The sequence below is a fragment of the Pyxicephalus adspersus genome, chromosome 6 (assembly GCF_032062135.1).
Source record: "Pyxicephalus adspersus chromosome 6, UCB_Pads_2.0, whole genome shotgun sequence".
Taxonomy (NCBI): Eukaryota; Metazoa; Chordata; class Amphibia; order Anura; family Pyxicephalidae; genus Pyxicephalus; species Pyxicephalus adspersus.
The window spans coordinates 74,172,314-74,191,343 of NC_092863.1; the positions used below are offsets into that span (position 1 = coordinate 74,172,314).

Genomic DNA, 19,030 nt, shown 5'->3' on the forward strand with positions numbered 1-19,030 from the left:
CATAAACAAACACAGGGTAGGCCAAGGGTGACCAGACATTATTATTACCATCTTCCCTAACCCAGTTCCCCAAGGTATCATTTACTTATGTAGTTATTTCACACAGATATTGAATACAGGTACCTAGGGTGTTTCTCCTAAACTATTGTTCTGGCACCTTTACTTTCACTTTATTAGTGATCAAGATTTGACCTTATCTGGAACATTTTTGTAAAGTGTGAATTCTTTAATATTTTATCTAAAGCAAAATGTTGAATAAAGCATCTACAATCTGCATATTACTGATAATATCAGAAACAATACAGAATCAAACTGAAAACAATGTATTTTAGGCAGGAACTTATTCAATGATATAAATAGTATTGCGGGTAGAAGCAGCTGTTTACATAGATAAAACAGTGTTGAGTTTGTGGTTACATTGCATTTACTGTTTCAGAAAACAAGGAATAAATAAGCAGTACTGCTTAGATATGTATCTAAATCTGAGGCTGGACATTTTCAATTTTGTAATCTAAAATACATATTTATCAAACTGTTCAGGTTCTCTATTTGGCTGTTAGTGTGTGGTGCATTACTTAGAATACCTTTGCAGAAGGCTATGCAGTGAAGTCAGCCTTTGGATATAGGAATATTTAGAAAAAAGTAACAAAGAGAGCCATTAGTTTGCCATCACAGTGCACTGCATGGATTGGAGGTTTTTACCAGACCAGGGGCCACAAACCAAGGCACTTTTCTGTTACTGGTTTCTAAAGCATGTAGTGATGGGACTAGCAAATATTCAATCCATAAATGCCTCTTTAAAAAAAAAAATGTGTATATAGCAAAAAGATAAGTAGAGAGCACCGAACCCCGTGCTATCTGGTTAGATTTACTTTACTAAAGCCAAACAAGAACAAATCTAATTGGTTGCTGCTAGTATGGTACGCTTTTGCTTCCATCAGTCAAACAGAGTAATTACCGTAATGATTGAAATGGAAAAGACTTTGAGGTAGAAAGATTGTGGTTGTAATGGTCGAGAAAACTGGGTCCAAAATGGAATTCCAAGTCAGAATTTATATTTTTTCAAAGGGGTCAACTTTTTTACATTTTTCTATAATGGCCTAGCTTTATCAACAGCAAACATGTGTGACTCCCTTCTTGCCCTTACAGGTCATCTGGAAACTGACTTGTCAAAAATGAAAGATTGCAAAAAGTGTGAGGACCCCTTCCTTTTGGCAAAAGCAAGCCACTGCAGCAAGGCCTTTCATTAGGGTAGATAGCCACATTATTTTTCACATTTGGAATCCACAAGCCACCTTTATTTACGTGGATATCTACCGCCCCGCCTTGGGGTATGAGTACATGCGTTTATAGTACCAATTTCCAGAAATGAAAAAATCAAGCCTAGAAATAGCCACACAACAGTTTTCATTTTAACTAATATGTACTTTTGCATTGTTAAAGAATGAGATCCTAAAATGATCCACCCAGCTCCCAATGCACAAATCCATACCTGGAGTTATGCCTGTCCCACAGGCTGGATTGCCTTAGCCTATGCTATACCTACTTGTGAGTTATCTTACCAATTATTTAAGCCTGGATAGCTCAAATTCCCAAGGTTAGAATATTTAAAATCTAAATTGGAATCGACTCTGATTTGAACACCAATAACTTTATCATATGAGCAAATTTCTCTAATGGATTTATTTTGAAAAACTTCAGTGTTTTAATTTTATACCCTTATAGTGTTCAATAAGATGTCCTTTATCATATGGACACATCTAGGAATACATATCGGTTACTATGGGCTAAAAAAAATCAAAATAAAACAGAAAAAAATCCCAAACTAGACCTTACCTATTCCAGAAAATGTTACACAAGCCCTAAAACAATGAGAAAACACAATAAAAATATTATACGAGTTATTTTCTTTTAACTAATACTTACCAATTTAGGGTCCAGTGATATCCAAATAGGATGCCCCAAGACAACAAAAATAACAGCTGCTGGCAGTTTCACAATGACAGGAGACTCCCCCCTGTCATTGTATAGTTGCAACCATGCAAGTAATTTTCTGTCAAAAAATGATTGGTTCATGCGAGAGTATATATGGTATGTACTGAAACGCAGATGCCTCCAACTATACTATTAACAACATGTACTCCAACATAACCAAGAACACCTTTCATAGTTTTATGTCTTACTTCTGTTGCCCCCACCTCAGTCTTGGGTTTATTATAATCCTTTATTTTATTTAATGAGCTGAACTTTGATATTAATAAAGGTGATTTATACATCTTAGTGGAAAAAATAATAATACCCGGGCTTTGCGGTAATTATTGAGCTAAACTTCCATTGCCAACAAAGCAACAATTAATTTTCATCAACTGTACTGAAGTGGCAGAGTACCTACAAAAATATAACCCAATATAACACATTGTCACATATGACACTGATAAACATTCTCAAGCTACTGTTTTCATATTTGTTTTGCAGGATATTGGACTTTTAATTAAAAGGTCGAAGACACAGAACAGCAGCTCTAATTATGATAAGTGTTATAGTGTTGATTTTTGTGTATTAATTGGTTTGAAGCTCAATAAATAGCTTAGCCTAGGTGGTCTGCAAAGTGTCAGCTTTTCAAGAGTAAACAAATGGATGATTCATTTTTTAAAGAGAACCTGTAACAGCTAGGCTTGTTCAGGAGGAAACAATTTATAGTCTGCAATTATTTATCCATACAGCCTTTCATATGAAAAATGTATATATTACTTTATTTAGCTTTACATTCAAATCTAATTTTTTATCTGAAATATCAGATTCCACATGTCAGCTGCCTAACCTCACACTCTACACTCTTATAATACTTTTACAAGCTTTACTAATATAGTGACAATTTATAGTACATGAGGTTATCCTTATAACTGTAAGCATTAGCAGAGCATACCAGATGCTCTGTTTGACTCCTTACAAATTGCTGTCATCTGTATCATCTAATTTCAACCTACTACTTTTTTCACCTTCACAGTGACAGCCAAAGGTGTCTAGGTATACCATGCCTGCTTGAGTAATCCAGGTGTACGTGTTTGTACAGACATCTTTGAACAGCAAATGGATGGGCAGTTGGATTATGTTTTCCTGCCCTTTAGTGTCTGTGTTCACCTTTTAGCTTAGTCTTTTGAATCACTAAATAAATTCAGACGTATACTTTCTAGCATTTTGTGATCCAACATCCTTCATTCCAGTTTCACGTTCAAAGATTATTTTCTTGCAGTCACCTAGTTATATACAGTAATATTTTATTTTCCTGGTTTTAAGGTATTTTCTTTTTAGGATCTCGCTAGCTTAAGAGTTTTTCCTCTTTTTTTATTGTTTTTTTCAGTGATATTGCACTCGGGCATGTACTGACCTTGCTTATCCCTTGCTAATCTGCCTATATTGTTCAAAACTAGAGAAATTCTTCCTTGATGTATTAATGTCAGTAAACTGTCTCACTGCAGAGGAAAGGCAAAATGTTATTCTTCCATCAGTTCTATTCATACAGTCTACTTTTAAACTGCTGGAAGAAGGTAGAAAATCCCACAAGAGTTGGCAATTTGCCTTTCATGCTAAGAAAATGCTTTTGGAATGCTAAGACGACTTGTATTTCATGTATTCCGCTCACATCTTTCATAAAATTAAGTCCTACGTACTGCTTAATGGGAGTTAAAACAATTCATCATTAAAAAGGATTTCAGATCCTGCTCATGGAATATTTTTATATGATTTATGGAGACATTTTGCAAACTTCTCGCCTATAAAAGGAAAGGCAGTTGTCCACCTTCATTGCAATTTGTCACTACATTGATCATGCACTTTATGTTGAAAATTCATGTTGGGTACATTCATGCTTTCAAGGTTTTTCTATTTTTTTCTAGAGTGAACAAGTGCCAAGGTTTCCTATTTCCCTGATATTATGCTTTTGAGAACTGATCTTGAGCATCGCTCTTGCACGTGACAAGCACTGTCATTGTGATATTGTGCATTTGCCATGTAACAATCATATAAATTGATTGTGATTCTGTGGTACATCTGCAGCAGTTACAATGTGGCAACCTTTTATCTTGAATGAAAAGGCTTTGTTTATATAGAAGTAACAGTATCTATTAGAATAAGATTCCTCTTTGTAATAAATTACAAAAATAATGAAAAAAACAATCAATTTGTAATCAATCAAGAATTTTAGATGTTGACAATGATAAATCATAAAGTTATCTCCTAACTATGAACTTACCTTTAACAACATAGAAGCACAACATTTATTTAATAATAGCTAAAAATAATTGTAAATACTGTAGTTGTATTGTAGTTGATTATTTTTACAGCTATTCGACTATCCTTGGTGTGTTTTTTTTTCAATTTTATAATCTGAGATTATAAATAATCTATTATGAGAACAATCCATCACTATACAATGACCATTATCATCATTTTCAAAATTATATTCTTGTATGGGATGCAGTTTGGGGTATTTCAGGGTATTTCCGGGCACATAGGAATAATAAAACTTGGGCTGCATTCACAACCATGTTTCTTTGTAATGTACAGGTACATTCGAGCAGTGAGGTAAAGCTTCTGCACCTGCCACATTACTAGACATGTAAGTGCCCTCTTTTCCAAAAAAAACTGCTTTAGGCTATGGGACTGATTTTCTAAAGCTCTCTAAGGCTGGAGAGAATACACTTTCATCGGTGAAGCTGGGTGATCCTGAAAACCTGGAATGGACCTGGTTCTGATTCTAAATATTTTATAGCAAATGGCATTAAAGAAATCCATTCCAGGTTTTCTGGATCACCCATCTTCACTGATGAATGTCTATCCTTTCCAGCCTTTGACAGCTTTATTAAATCAGGCCCTATAACTCAAATAGGGTCCTTATTTTTTGTGACGGGTATTTTTAGGTGAGTCCAATGAAGATTTCTGCTTCCTCACATTGTCAGTTAGAGGTGTCCTCCAAGACCCATCCATCAACATACATTACACCAGAAAAGCAAAAAAGTTATTATAGAGTCCAGACAATGCCATTACAGACAGAAATCAATACTTGAAAGGTTTATATTTTCCTGTTCTGGTATATGAAAATATCCAAATTTGGCCTTTAAAGTCTGTCTCTACCTGAATTACCAATTTGTTACTATAAGACAGGTGCAGTGATATTGTGAACTTTGTAAAATGCCTTCATTGTAAAACTTTTTACTTTGTCTACTAAATGTCATAAACTCCTTGTGAATGTTCCAATTTTTCTTGGTGTAAGAAACACAATACACAGTAGATCTATTGTCACGCTTTCCAAAAGAGTTCTGTACACCTATTAGGTCGCTGCTATGGGCAAGAAATCTTTTATTCTCATTCTTATTTTTTATATGTTCCCATTAACGGAGCTCAAAAAACTATTTTACCCGCTATGTCCATTATAGGTTTAATCCTGTTGAAATTCAGTGATAAAATGCCATATATTAACTATATTATTATTAAACAGGATTTATATAGCGCCAACATATTACGCAGTGCTGTACATATATATATATATAAAATTACTAAATGTACTAAGAACATTTGGAACAGGTACCCCACTGAATACAGATACCGGGTATAAATGTGGGCATAACTGACGTTTTATTTCTTCCTTTATACAGATAAATTTACAGAGGAAGATGAGAGTCACAGGTGTTATTACACAAGGAGCAAAAAGAATAGGCAGCCCAGAATATATCAAGTCATACAAGATTGCATACAGTGATGATGGAAAATTATGGTCAACATATAAAGTAAAAAGAAGCAATGAAGACATGGTAAGTAATCTGCTTATACAATTTTTAATAATTGTATTTGTATTTCTAAATAGAAGACTTTCCCAAAATGCCTTTATGATGTATACTAACTTTGCGTAGAATGCATTAATGTCGAATTAAGCACACATGTATTTGGTCTTTGTATGTTTTTCTGAGTTTTAGCTATGATAGGAGGATAGCATAAAGACCCTAGGGAAAAGGTCATTTATTACAAGCAGAATATCTTAAAGACTGACTACAAGGCTTCCTAATATACCATGTATTCATTTAAAAAGATATTTTCAAAATAAATTCACCTGGAATCATACTAATGTGAAATAATAGACATATGGTTTCCTTTTCATATGTCCAAAAATGGCTCTGTAGTATAAAAGAAAATGTTTGGTAAGTGTTTTCTACAATAAAATATCTAAACAATTATCTCTCTTATATTGAGTAAGAAGTCCTGATAATTGTGGGAATCAAGCATTTCTTGCTAAGCTCTGTGGTTTTTATATTCCGGCTTTACATTATTCACAGTATGTGGGGGTAGGACAAGAAACCACACAGCAAAATACCCGGAAATGTAAGGGGCCAGAGGCCATACTAAATGGAGAGACTAGAGTTTCAAATGATCAAAAACAAGTATTAGGTATTTTATTAAAACAGGGAATTGTATTACTTTGGTATGCACTAGTCACCTATAGCAAAATCTGTACTGGTAGCTAGATTTGTTTACTGTCCATCATAGTGGGCATTGGTCTAGAATTGGTATGGCTGACCAATAGAGAGATGTGTTAGGCAGGAGAGGATGAACACAGGCACCACATTCCTAAATAAAGTTGAGCTTGCATATAAGAGTGCTCCAGATTTCAGAGATCAGATAAGGGATTTGTTGAAGAGTTAATTTAACATTTACCAGGAAACTTGTAACTGCAAACACATTGCAGCAGTAAAATCAAATGATTCCATGTGAGACCCATTGTAAGTCAATAGTTACACACTGATCCATCAAGCTCTGCAAATATAACTTTGGAATGAGATCACATTACAAAGGATCAGTGGGAAGTAACTCCAATCAGGCTAATAATTTCCATTTTTACTCCTTTTTATGTTTTACAAAGATAGTTTGAGTAAGATATTTTACCCTGGTTGTCACCTGTGCTTTATATGGCAGAGTGACTTACATACAAAAAACTAAAAACTGATTTCGAACAAAGGTGTTCAGCTGATATCAGAGTTGCACTGCTTTTTAGTAATTGCAATTAATCACTGATCTACTCCGTCTCCCATAGCCTTTTCCTCATTATTTCTGTCTTATTCTCACTTAGGTGTGACAGTGTCTATTACTTACATGGTAATATGGCCCTAACTATTTTTTCTTTCATTATCATCCAACTGTAAGAAGAAAAAGAATTTCAACTCTCTGATAAGCCCCATGGGAAAGTTCATCTTAAAAACAATTGAACTCCAATATTTGTTTCAGCTTTAATACTAAGTAATCAGTTTTGTCTTGGTTAAGGTGAAATGACTGTATAAAAATTGGTTAATGATTTTCTGTAATTGGAATCATTTACTGGGAATGGAAAGTCTGTTAAATAGAGAACATGAAGTCTGCAAGTGCACTCTGGAGTCTGGTGTATGGTTGATATTGTACTATTTTTTTATTGAATATAAACAATACCTAAAAACAAAATTTGAAGTTTAAATTTTTATCACTTTAAGTTGGCTATCTAACCTTTTCACAAACTTGGCATTGAATATGGTAGGTCCATTGTCTATATTATTTAGGGCAACATTAGGCCAGAGTTCTCCTAAACCCTCGGGTTCCTCCTGGGTTGCTAGGAGTTTCTCTACTAATAAGCAATGTGTGCCTTTCAGATTCTTTTTACTGACACCAATGATCCTTTTGGCTATGTGCAGGCATGGCATTCCTGTGCTATGTACTGTAAGCTATGGATATAGTAAATATAGTAGGGGATCCCTACGACTTAAGTTATTTTAAGGGGTCTCCCATGTTAAAAAGGTAGAGAAAGGCTGTCACGGAATTTGCTTCAATAGCAATCAATAGGGTTCAAGCAAAAAAAAAAAAAGCTGGTCATAGGAAGACTGCATAAATGGCTTGATAAGGAGATTATGTGATTATTTTACCTCGAATGTTAGTACCGTAGAGGATTTAGAGTAAATAGCTGCTTTAGCTTATCCAACAAGTCTTACCCATGATGACTTGTAGCTAGCTTCATTAAGACATCTTAAATATTTAAAACCTTTACTGTCCAGTAGCTACCAAACAGATTGCATTTTCTGCTGAAAAATTACAAACCTAATGCTGGATATAGAAATATCTCACTGAAAATAAAAGTTAAACAACCGCCTGTCCTTAAACCTGTACCAGGAATGACAGACCCTTCCCTAATATTCTTCCATACTTGATCTAGTAGCTTGTATGCAGTTACAGTAATATTCTATAAGTTGGAAGATTTCTATATAGAATCATAGATACAGTCATTAAAAACACTTAGTGACAAGTGCTACAATCATAGAAACAACCTGTCTTCTCAAATAGTGTTTTCCCTAGGTGAGCATTTGTGGTTCTGATGCTAGTGATACTCTAAATTAGGCAATACATGTTCCATTCTTCATCAGCATAAGCCTATGGATAGTATTGTATATGACCACTTTAGAAGTTAAAATGTATACAAAAAACTGATTTCAACAAAGGTGTTCATCAGGTATCAAAGTTGCACTGCTTTTTAGTAATTCGATTAATCAGTGATCTACTTCTTCTCCCATAACTTTTTCCTCATTATTTCTGTCTTATTCTCACTTAGGTGTGACAGTATCTATTACTTACATGGTAATATGGTCCTCACCATTTTCTCTTTCATTATCATGCAACTGTAAGAAGAAACAGAATTTCAACTCTCTAATAAGCCCCTTGGGAAAGTTCATCTTAACAACAATTCAACTCCCATATTTGTTTCAGCTTTAATACTAAGTAATCAGTTTTGTCTTGGTTAAGGTGAAATGACTGTATAAAAATTGGCTAATGATTTTCTGTAATCGTAGTCATTTACTGGGAATGGAAATTCAGTTAAATACAGAACATGTAGTCTGCAAGTGCATTCTGGAGTCTAGTGTATGCCTGATATTCTTTGATATCATAGATACAGTCATTAAAAACACTTAAAGTGCTACAATCATAGAAACAACTTGTTTTCTCAAATTGTATTTTTCCCTAGGTGAGCATTTGTGGTCTGACGCATGTGATGCTCTAAATTAGGGCAATACATGTTTCATTCATCATCCTCATCAGCCTCTGGATAACAACACCTATTTAATGTACAGCGCTGTGTAATATGTTGGCGCTATATAAATCCTGTTTATTAGTAATAATATTATTAAAAATCATTGTGTTAATTGTTATTGTGCATATTTTTTTCTCATTATACCAACCATCCTATTGTCCCTATCTCTGTATGAACTCATCTGTAGTCCAAGACAAGAACTGGAAAACCTAATTGAAGTGCTTGGGATACCATAGGAAATATTCATTATAATCATATTATAATCTACTTTTTTTTTTTTTGCATCTGTTAAACAGATTTAACAGAACACTTTCAATTTTTTTAACAACGCAAATGGCAAAAGACTATTATTGTTAGCACCATAATAGTACACTGAACCTCTAAAATCTATATATTTAGGTATCTTGTTCCCAGAGGTTTTAGAGTAAATTCATGGTTACATTTACAAACATTCTAAACAGTAGAAGTATCAAAGACTTTACAGACCCTCACCTTTTAGGAGAGTTACATTAAGGAAAATAAAAAGACTAAAAGGTTTGCCCCTTTGCTCACATTGCTCTCCTCTCTTGTCAGTACATTGGTATGCCCCATAATGGAATAGCTTCCATATTTGCTCCTTTCTCTCCTAGTTTTAGTGCTGCTGTATATGGAATAAAAGGTTGAAATCAATTCAGGTGCTTATACAAGTTGTCCTTAAAATTCAGGATACATCCAATTTATCTAATTTAATAATTGCTAATTATATGATTGTAATATATCTGCCTGGAGTTCAGCTTTAGTTCCATAGAACTATTCCATTTGGTTTAGTCATCTTGAGAAGACAACATGACAGCAATAAAAGAGTAAAAAGTACAGAAGAGTGAATCAAGCTTTCTTTTTTTTGACTGCAGGTATTTCGGGGTAATGTAGACAACAACACACCTTATGCCAACTCCTTCACTCCGCCAATTGAAGCTCAGTACATTCGCCTATACCCACAGGTGTGCAGACGGCATTGCACACTTCGCATGGAGCTACTGGGGTGTGAATTATCAGGTATGTCTAAACTTTACCAAAACATGGCTTATGGTCGGTTGTCTGTACTCCTTAAAGCAGGCCTTGCATTATGATCTCACCAATATCAATAAAACTGAATGTTTAAATTATTAGAGTTGCTAATACCAGATTCAAGAACTTGCATAGAACTTTGCTGATGTGCAGCCAGCAAGGTGCAGTGAGTGGGCCAGGCTCTGCATCCCAGAAACATAATAAAGGTGTAATGTCCTTACACATTTCATGTAAATTACACAGCACAGTACATAGCAATGTACTGCTGCAATCTCACTTTTACATGCAAGCCCTGCTTTAAGTTTTTCAAAATGCTGTGCATTCTCCACCGTAAAAGAAGAAAATAAGCAAGCAGATGACTAGTGGGCTGCTGCCGAGACAGAATAAAGTATTGCTTAGAGATGATGGAACTTAGAAAATACATATAAGGAGTAGAACATTTGCAGCCAAAGGTTAAAAAGCATCTGAAATGACAGATCGTCCATATTTATTTTAGTTGATGATAAGAAGTTTGAAGCTGTTAAATTGCCCTTGTTTATTTTTGCAATTCATCTTTCCTTCAAGCTGTATTGAGTTGTCAGAATTCGTATAAGAAAATGCTAACCACTCAGATGAAAAAGCATGGGAGTTTTCATTTCTTTCTTACTATAGTTATTATAGTACTTCCTCCTTTGTACTCAAACATGAAACTATATATATTATTAGCTTCGACTTCAGGAGGTACTTCAGACGTCTCTTCTATTTCAGGGGGCTCTGCCCACTTTTATTCGCAAAAATTTTAAGAAATATTTGCAAAATCACAAAGTCACTGCAGGATGGAAAGAAAAACACTAATTTTAGCCTTCTGGCTCCTCTGTGGGTCCCACAGATATCAATTTTAGGAAACCTCCTGTGCTCTCCTAGCATACAGGCTACACCCAATTTCATCACCCAAGCCACCTGGCCCCAGGCTGCATTATTCCCCAGTGTTCCACAGTCATACTATATTTCTGGCCTATAAAAGAGAGGAGTGTCTGGCACACACATTACTTCCAGGACACTCTGGATCCCAAATAAAGTAAGCCCATAGCAAAAAAACTAAGAGTAGTAATATAACCAAATCTTATCCCAAATTTGCTAAGACTAGCAAATAGTAAAGTGTAGATAATATACACAAACAGTGCATATATACAGCAGTGTGGCTAGGCTACAGAATTAGTAGTGCCTAGGTACAATTATAAATCAGGTTATTTTCATTTTACAGCAATTCGTTACATTTTGAATATAGGTTCACTTTACCAGGTAACAGTTAATCTGATCCAAATGCTTAAACTGAATTCCTCTAATCCCTGACCATAGCACTAATCCTTAACCAAAGCAATTACAATGTATTATTTTTATTATTATTATTGTTAATAACAATAGGCTGTATTTATGTAGTGCCAACATATTACCTAGCGTTGTACATTAAATAAAGGTTGCAAATGACTGATGGATACAAACAATGACACAGGAGGAGGAGAGGACCCTGTGCAGAAATGTATACAATCTAAGAGGTGGGGGAAGTAACACACAACCCATGTTCTGTATATTCATTATGTACCGTAGTGGAAGCAGGGGGCACGAAGTCATACAGCAACCAGTTGTCAAGTCCAGTGACCATCAATCTATCCATTTTTTCTGAGGAGAACAGGAGCAGTAAATGCCAGGGTGGTTAGTTTCTATATTTTATTATCTTTTGCACATATTTCTTGTTTTAAAAAAGCTAAACTGAACCATGAAAATTTTTATTCATCAAATACTAGCAGGTATATGCATGGTGATATTGTTCTTAAAGTCTTAAAGGTTTTGGAATCAATACACCATAATATCCCCCCTTTGGGTAAGGTAGCAAGATGGATGACTGTATTATTTATGTTGCTCCCAGAAAGCCTCATCTGAGCAATAAGTCTCCCCTAATCCCCTGGTAGGCATGCCTACATATACAAGCCCATATCTACAGCAGTGGCAGAGCTAATGTAACAAAAATGTTTTGCACTGGTAATTTAACTTACACTTTACATTTTACACTTTAACTTAAATTTAAAACACGTACAACATAGACAAAGCAAATAATCTTTATATTGTTAACATTTCCTCCCTCCATCCCCTTTAAGGTTCCTTTTACGAGCAGTAAACAGCTTCCCTATATGCACAAAATTCTAAACTATTATTATTCAATACACCATGACCAAAACAAATGGATACATGACCTAACTCATTGACTCCTTCAGCAAAGTTTCACAAACAATACCAATAGTTTGACCTTTTTGTCACAGAGCATCATAGACATATTGCTTCTAAAACAGTAAAGCAATTTCATTTTCCACATTTGTATTTTTTTTTCCATACTAGGCAGCAAATCCATTTTCAGGTAACATTTTAGATGGCTTCTCATACTGTATAAGTGGCGGTCACTGAGTTCAAGTGTGATACAGCAAAACAATTTGCGTTAAATGATTTTTGCCCTTCCAATGGCAAAAAAAAAAAAAGAATCAGAATTGAAAATGTGCCGCATTAATCTTCCTGTTTCAGGTAGACCAGGATTTTGTGAAGTGAACAGAAAGGCTTAATAAAGGTACTTGGGAAAATTAGCTCTTTGTTGTCTTTCATTCCTGACACCCAATTCTAAAGTCACTCATGTCATCACTGATGGACTTGCTAAGTTAATTGGATTTCTGCTTTGTTTTCATTTTCAAGGTCATGACATTTCACCTCCAAGCCCACTCTGGTATTTTATACGAATGCACAAATAACTGCAATGCTTTTTATTTGTTGGGTTTTTGCATTTAATTTATTTCCGGTCTTAGATTTATTGGTATAAAAGGACATAAAAGTAAGTTATGGTGTTCTGTGGGGCTCTTACAGACCTGGCTTTTTTGAAGTTAGATAGATAGATGAAAGCTGATAAAACCATCTTGTTGGAAAACTGCTTTGTGCATGGTTCATCTAGGGCTCATCTAAGTTAATGAGTGGGGCTGAGGCTTATTATTAAGAAGAATGGCAAGCTGGGATGTTTTTGTTGTATCTGGCAGGACCACACAATAACCTTTTCTAGAATGGGGGAGGTGTGAAAATATTTTACCAGGCAGGTTGTACTCAGAGAGGTGGGAGTCTGTCTTAATCAGCCTGCCTGCTTAGATCCAGCATCTGTGTGGCACCAGGACAAATATTCTTAGGCAGTAAGCAATTTGAGTATCTAAAATGCAACCATTCTCAAGTTTTATGTAAGCTACTTCTGACAATTACATTATGTAAATATAGAAAATTTTGATTTCCTTACCTTACTATAGTTTTAATCCATATAGAAAAATAATTTTCCATATGATTAAAACATTTGAAAACATAGACCTGTGCAGGTTTGGAAAAGCACATATGATGTCCACAATTCACCCACAATATTTTATGCATCTTGTTTTAAAGACAACTGTTTGTAGACCAACCTACAAAGTTTGTACCTGTAACCCTGTTTTTATAATCTGACCCCATATCATTTTGGAAAAAAAAGTTATGTATGCATCTTGAGATGGCAGTTACCTGCAAAGTAAATTAGTGCAGTGTACAAGCAGCTCTTTTGAATATGCTGGCAATGGGAATAATCTTCTGGGAACTGTAACTGTCTGTGTAACCCACCTTGGACACTCTTGCAGCCAGTAGCAGCAGCAGCTCTATACAGAAATCCTATCCATTGGTCACTTACTGGTCTGAGACATGTGACTCCCTGAGAGATGCCCCTTTACCCCATAGGACCAGAGTATTCCACAGAAGTGTGAACACCACCTAAACTAGCTCTGCTCCAGCATTCCCTCCTGTGGTGGGTTCTGTTATCTGCTGGTCATATGATCCCCATTTGCCTCATGTTTGCCAATCTGAAAGCAAATGACTGGCAACAGGAGGAGATCTAGGTGGCTCTGCTTCCAGGTTCCTGTCTGCATTCCATGATCCTGCTTTTGACTCTTTGTACACCAACCCCGACTCTATCTGACTACTCCTGATTGCCACCTACCCTGAGTTTCAGCTTGCCTGACTACGCTTTGGTCCTACTTAGTCAGCAGATACCAGCTCCTGTGTGTCCGGGGTCACAACTCGGGCACGGCCTCTTGCGGGATATGTTGGTAATGCAGCATGCTGGTGTCTTACACTCTGCGCCCCGCACACATCTCCACCAAACGGGACTCTGGCAAGATGGGAGTACCATATGATAGGTATATTTTTATTCTTTATCTCCTGTTGGTATATTGCACCATCCTGGTCAGCTTAGAAATCATTAGGAAGTGACAGTTCCTAAAAAAAAAAAAAACAGAATGACACTTAATTTTAGCCACTGGCTTAGCGGCAGCTCCTGACACTACATGCATACACAACCAAAAGTGGCACGGGCTTCCTCGTACGTCTTCGGGCTTCTTCAGACTTCTTTGGAAATGCCATAGGTGTTGTACAAAGTAAATGATTTACTCAACCTAAAGTGATTTAATTCAGTTAATAAATACTGAATGCTATTATTCAATGCAGTATAATGATGCCAAATAGGAATGAGGTTTGAGGAATGGGTTCTGGCCATGCCCTATCCACTGAGGATCTACACCTGGATAAGGATCTAGTTTAAATTTTAAACAATTAAACACTAGTTTCAGCTTTAAGGCTACCAAAAGAAGCTGGTGCCATCTAAGCTGCATGAAAAGCCCCTTACTTTGCTGTATAGAATTTTTCATTTTTTTATTCCATTTGTCTATGTTCGCTGTGGCAGTGCCTGATTCACCAAGACCTTTTTTTTTTGCCTGTTAGCTTGAAAATAGATTTTAGATTTTCCATTTATTAGCAATATTCAGTATCTATGGAGTTTAATGATATTCAATCTAAATTCGGGTCTGTCAATCATCGGGACATTTTCAACTAACTTGACTTCAACTGAACCCAAGCAGATTGTGCATCCCTTGTTTTAAAATGCAATTTAAGTCCCATCACCTGTGACTAAACTGCACTCTTCTCTAGCAGGTAATAATCTAACAGAGAGCCATAAACTGTAGAAATAGAACATTATTTTTATCCTCATATCTTTATTTATGGAACATATAACTAAGTCATACATTTCTTCTGATGTCTTTGAAATCCCTATTAGTTTCCTAAATGATATATCAGATGCTGCAGGTCTCCTTAAATTGGAATGACTAGTTTTTGGCAAGCACAAAAATCTTTCATTTTGTTTCATGGCACCGTTATTCCTTGCTCTTGGCTAGATAGCCTTACCTGGATGAGTCAAATTATATCTTCTGACTCATAGCATTTTCACAAATTATTTTCCATGTGACTTCTGCCAAAGGTTATAATAGCTCTAGTAAATTGTCTAAGAGTCCATGTAGGGAGTTTCAGAAAAAAAAAGGAAAATTCCTTTAGGTGTTAGCAGTTAATACATTGTTCTTATTATCTTTTATTTAAAAAGCATCAATATATATTGCTTTTTAACATATAACTCATCTGAGCGGTTAGCTTAACGCAATATTCATATACTCCCTAATATTTGTTGGTACACATGTACTGTATTTGAGATCTAACACAAAGCAAAACATTAAAATAATATGCAACTAGACAAGGCTCATTGTTATAGCTGTATAGATACTTGTATATTCCAATTTTCCTTTGAGCATCAAATGTCATATTCTATTATGATAGAGTACATAACTATTAGTTCTTTGAACAGCCTGCTCATGAGCATGGTGCTTTTTGTAGGAAAACCTGTTGTTTCAAAAAAGTAATAAACAAGATACAGATGTAAAAGGCAGGTACCAAGTAGTGGTATTTAGTCCTGGGGGGTCTAGAACTCAGTGCATTCTAAAAGCACATCCTTTACCAACTGTTGGAAATATAGAAGTGTAATGAAAGAAAAAGACCGAAAGCCAAGTGGTCCATTTAATCTTTCTCCTTTTTGATTTTCTTTGCCTAAATATAGATCTGTGTTTGTCTTGTGTTTAAATTCACTAATCTAATCTAATTCACACAGTCTAATATGCTGGTATGTTTCATTACCAACTCCTATAAACACAGATGAGTAATCCTATAGCATCCTATGCCTACCTATTGGTCAAATTGAAGGTGCCAGTTGCAGAAGAGGTGGAACTGCACTGTGCAAAAAAGTGTTAACAATTTTATATGCAAGTACTCAATGATTTAAGGACGTGTGACCATGTGACTTTAGCTTTTAGAACCTGTAGAAGCAATATGCATGTTTAAAGCAAACTCCAGACATCATCTTCTTTAAATATGGTTAGGAAATGTCAGAACAAGTATGAAGTTTTAATTGCCTCCCATGTCACCGTTGGGAAGATTCCCAACTAGGACATTAGTTGATATGATCACATAGGGTTTAGTACAGAAAATGAAGGGAAATACACAACTGGATACACAGTACCTACAAATGTTCTAACCCTTCCTTAGTCCCTGTCTCCTGTAATGCCAGGAAACTTTTTCCCATAAAAGATAATTATAATATTAAATACCCGACTCAATTTTAGGTTAGTGGATTTTGAATAAAATCATTTTGTATGTGAGTTGTATAAAAGTTGAATTTTCTGCATTTCATCTCTATTTTTAACTCTTCCCGCTTTCTCAAAAACTGTCAAATAAAACATTTTGTTGGGGTCGGCTTCCAAGTACATTATTACTTGCAAACGTTTTCCAGCTTGCATCATTTGCTGGCTGTAAATAAGCACATTTTTTTCAGTAGAATGGTTATTGCTATAGAAAAAAAAATGATAGGGTGATATTGTGACTGTACAGTCTTCCTAAGTGCTCCACAATAGTAAGTCATATCACAATGGTATATCATCAAACAATGAAGAATACATTAATAACAAGAATATCCTTTATTAGGTGACAATGATGTGGAAACGGACACAGTATCATTTGGCATTTTGGTTCTGCATATATTTTGTGCACCAATACATTTCTGATATTTTAGGATATTTCTGGTATTTACATTGTTTGTGTGTGGTCATTTCTATCTAACTAAATGAATCGGAACATGTAGACTTTTTAAAATATATATTATCCCAGTAACTTTTACTACTGTGCATGATAACCCAACCAAGCAATCAGCATTTTCAGAAAGACAAAGATGACTGCATATTTCTCTCGGTACCTGTTTCCTTTGAAATGTTAATAGTAGAAAATATTTATGTAAATGCATAATTAAATCTGAATGGATACATATTAGGAATAGATAAAATAACAGATGCTTCAAATAAAAATCCAAGAGTTATCTAAATCAAAAGAATCAACTCAGATAAAGGGGTGAGCCATATAGTATTGATTGTCATATATATATATAAATAATCAGCTGTATAGGAAGCGTGCCAATTTGCATTTTGATCTAAAACAATTTACCATAAGGCAGCAAACAGGTTTTCAAAGCAGGCAAAAGGTTGAAGACTGAATTGCAGCTGTGTCAGCCCAGAGCAGTGCAAAATTATTTAATGCGTCAAAGGTAAAATTTACAAAAATAACAGCTGCAGATGTCAGCAATGGGCAAATTGGCACAGAGGACCTGTGATTGTAACCTGAGACTCACTAACAGGGAAGATGGACAGTTATTATAGTTATTACACACTATAAAATACAGCCTTACAACGATTTATTATCACAGAATTCAGTAAGCCATTCTGTAACCAGAATTTAAAAATAATGTAGGTTATGAGCTGCGCAGAACTGAACATCATCACAAGGCTGGAATGTGGAAATCACTTTTATTCATCTTTGACCTTATTTCCTACATCTAAATAGGTTTCATTTTGGAAGAAGCCAAGGAGTGTCTTTCATTTACAGAGACTATTGCCAGCTGTTTAAATTTTGTGGGGATCTTAAGCATCTGGAAAGTAATCTCAAATGGGTCATCAAATCTTATATAGGTGCTATGATAGCAAGGGAATATGAACCATGTATAGGAAAAGATTCAGAATATGGAACAAACAATGTATCTCCTCAAAGTTCTCATATTCCTGGACAGTAATGCTCCATACACACTGATAAACACATTCAAAATGGGTTTGAAGGGAGTTAAACACTTTCTATAGCTTCTGTATTCACAAGATCTAATTATTATGGGACTTTCTGGAATGGCATATGTGGGAAAGATGTTCATCATTTGTATCACTCAAAGAACTGGAGGCATCACCATAATAATAGCACCTTATCCAAATATACATTTTTAAGCACCACATTTAAAAAAAATATATTCAGCAATTGTGAATTCTTGATCAAGTGATTGATATTAAATAAGCACTTGCCATGAAAAATGATATTCCTGGGACTCTATTTATAAAACAGGAAACCATATATTCCCAGGAATGGATTAAATCAAAGCCAAAGCCCCTGCTTTATTTTTTTTAGAGCCGTTAGTTTCCTAATTTTTAGGATTTACATTTTTCATCTAACGATTGCTGTAGTGAACAAGCAAGTCTACCATTCAATGATCTGATGATCTTGTTTATCCATATGATAAATGTGTCATGGATCTGTTTAATGAATAAAGAAAAGCACCTCCTATAAACTTTAGGTATGTAGAAATGAATGAGCTCAAGCCATGGAAGAATTAGTACTTGCAATGCATCCCAAGGAAGACTGGTTTCATAAAATCTGGGTTATTGTCTTAATAGTATGCAATCTTAGGACTGTAAAGAGTTTCTGGGATATATCTAGTCTGCCCTCATGTTTTTTCACCTTTTATAGAGTATCTAGAGAGGTTTCTTGAATTGTGAAACACCTGGGGCAGCCCAGATGAACAAGGTGGCACAAGGAGGCAAATAGAGCATATTTCCCTAAGAGTTTGTTTGCAAACCTTAGCCTATTTTCTTTATACACATCACATATATACCA

At 35.2% G+C, this 19,030-nt stretch overlaps 1 protein-coding gene across 1 annotated transcript in view; it reads left to right on the top strand.

The window, feature by feature from the left end:
• Window positions 1–19,030, top strand: part of EDIL3 (EGF like repeats and discoidin domains 3) — a gene marked incomplete in the record, with an annotated part of 336,704 nt that overhangs the window by 235,711 nt on the left and 81,963 nt on the right. Inside the window, 2 exon segments of the mRNA XM_072416185.1 lie at window positions 5,655–5,810; window positions 9,988–10,132. Of these exon segments, the coding sequence (XP_072272286.1) occupies window positions 5,655–5,810; window positions 9,988–10,132 (301 nt within the window).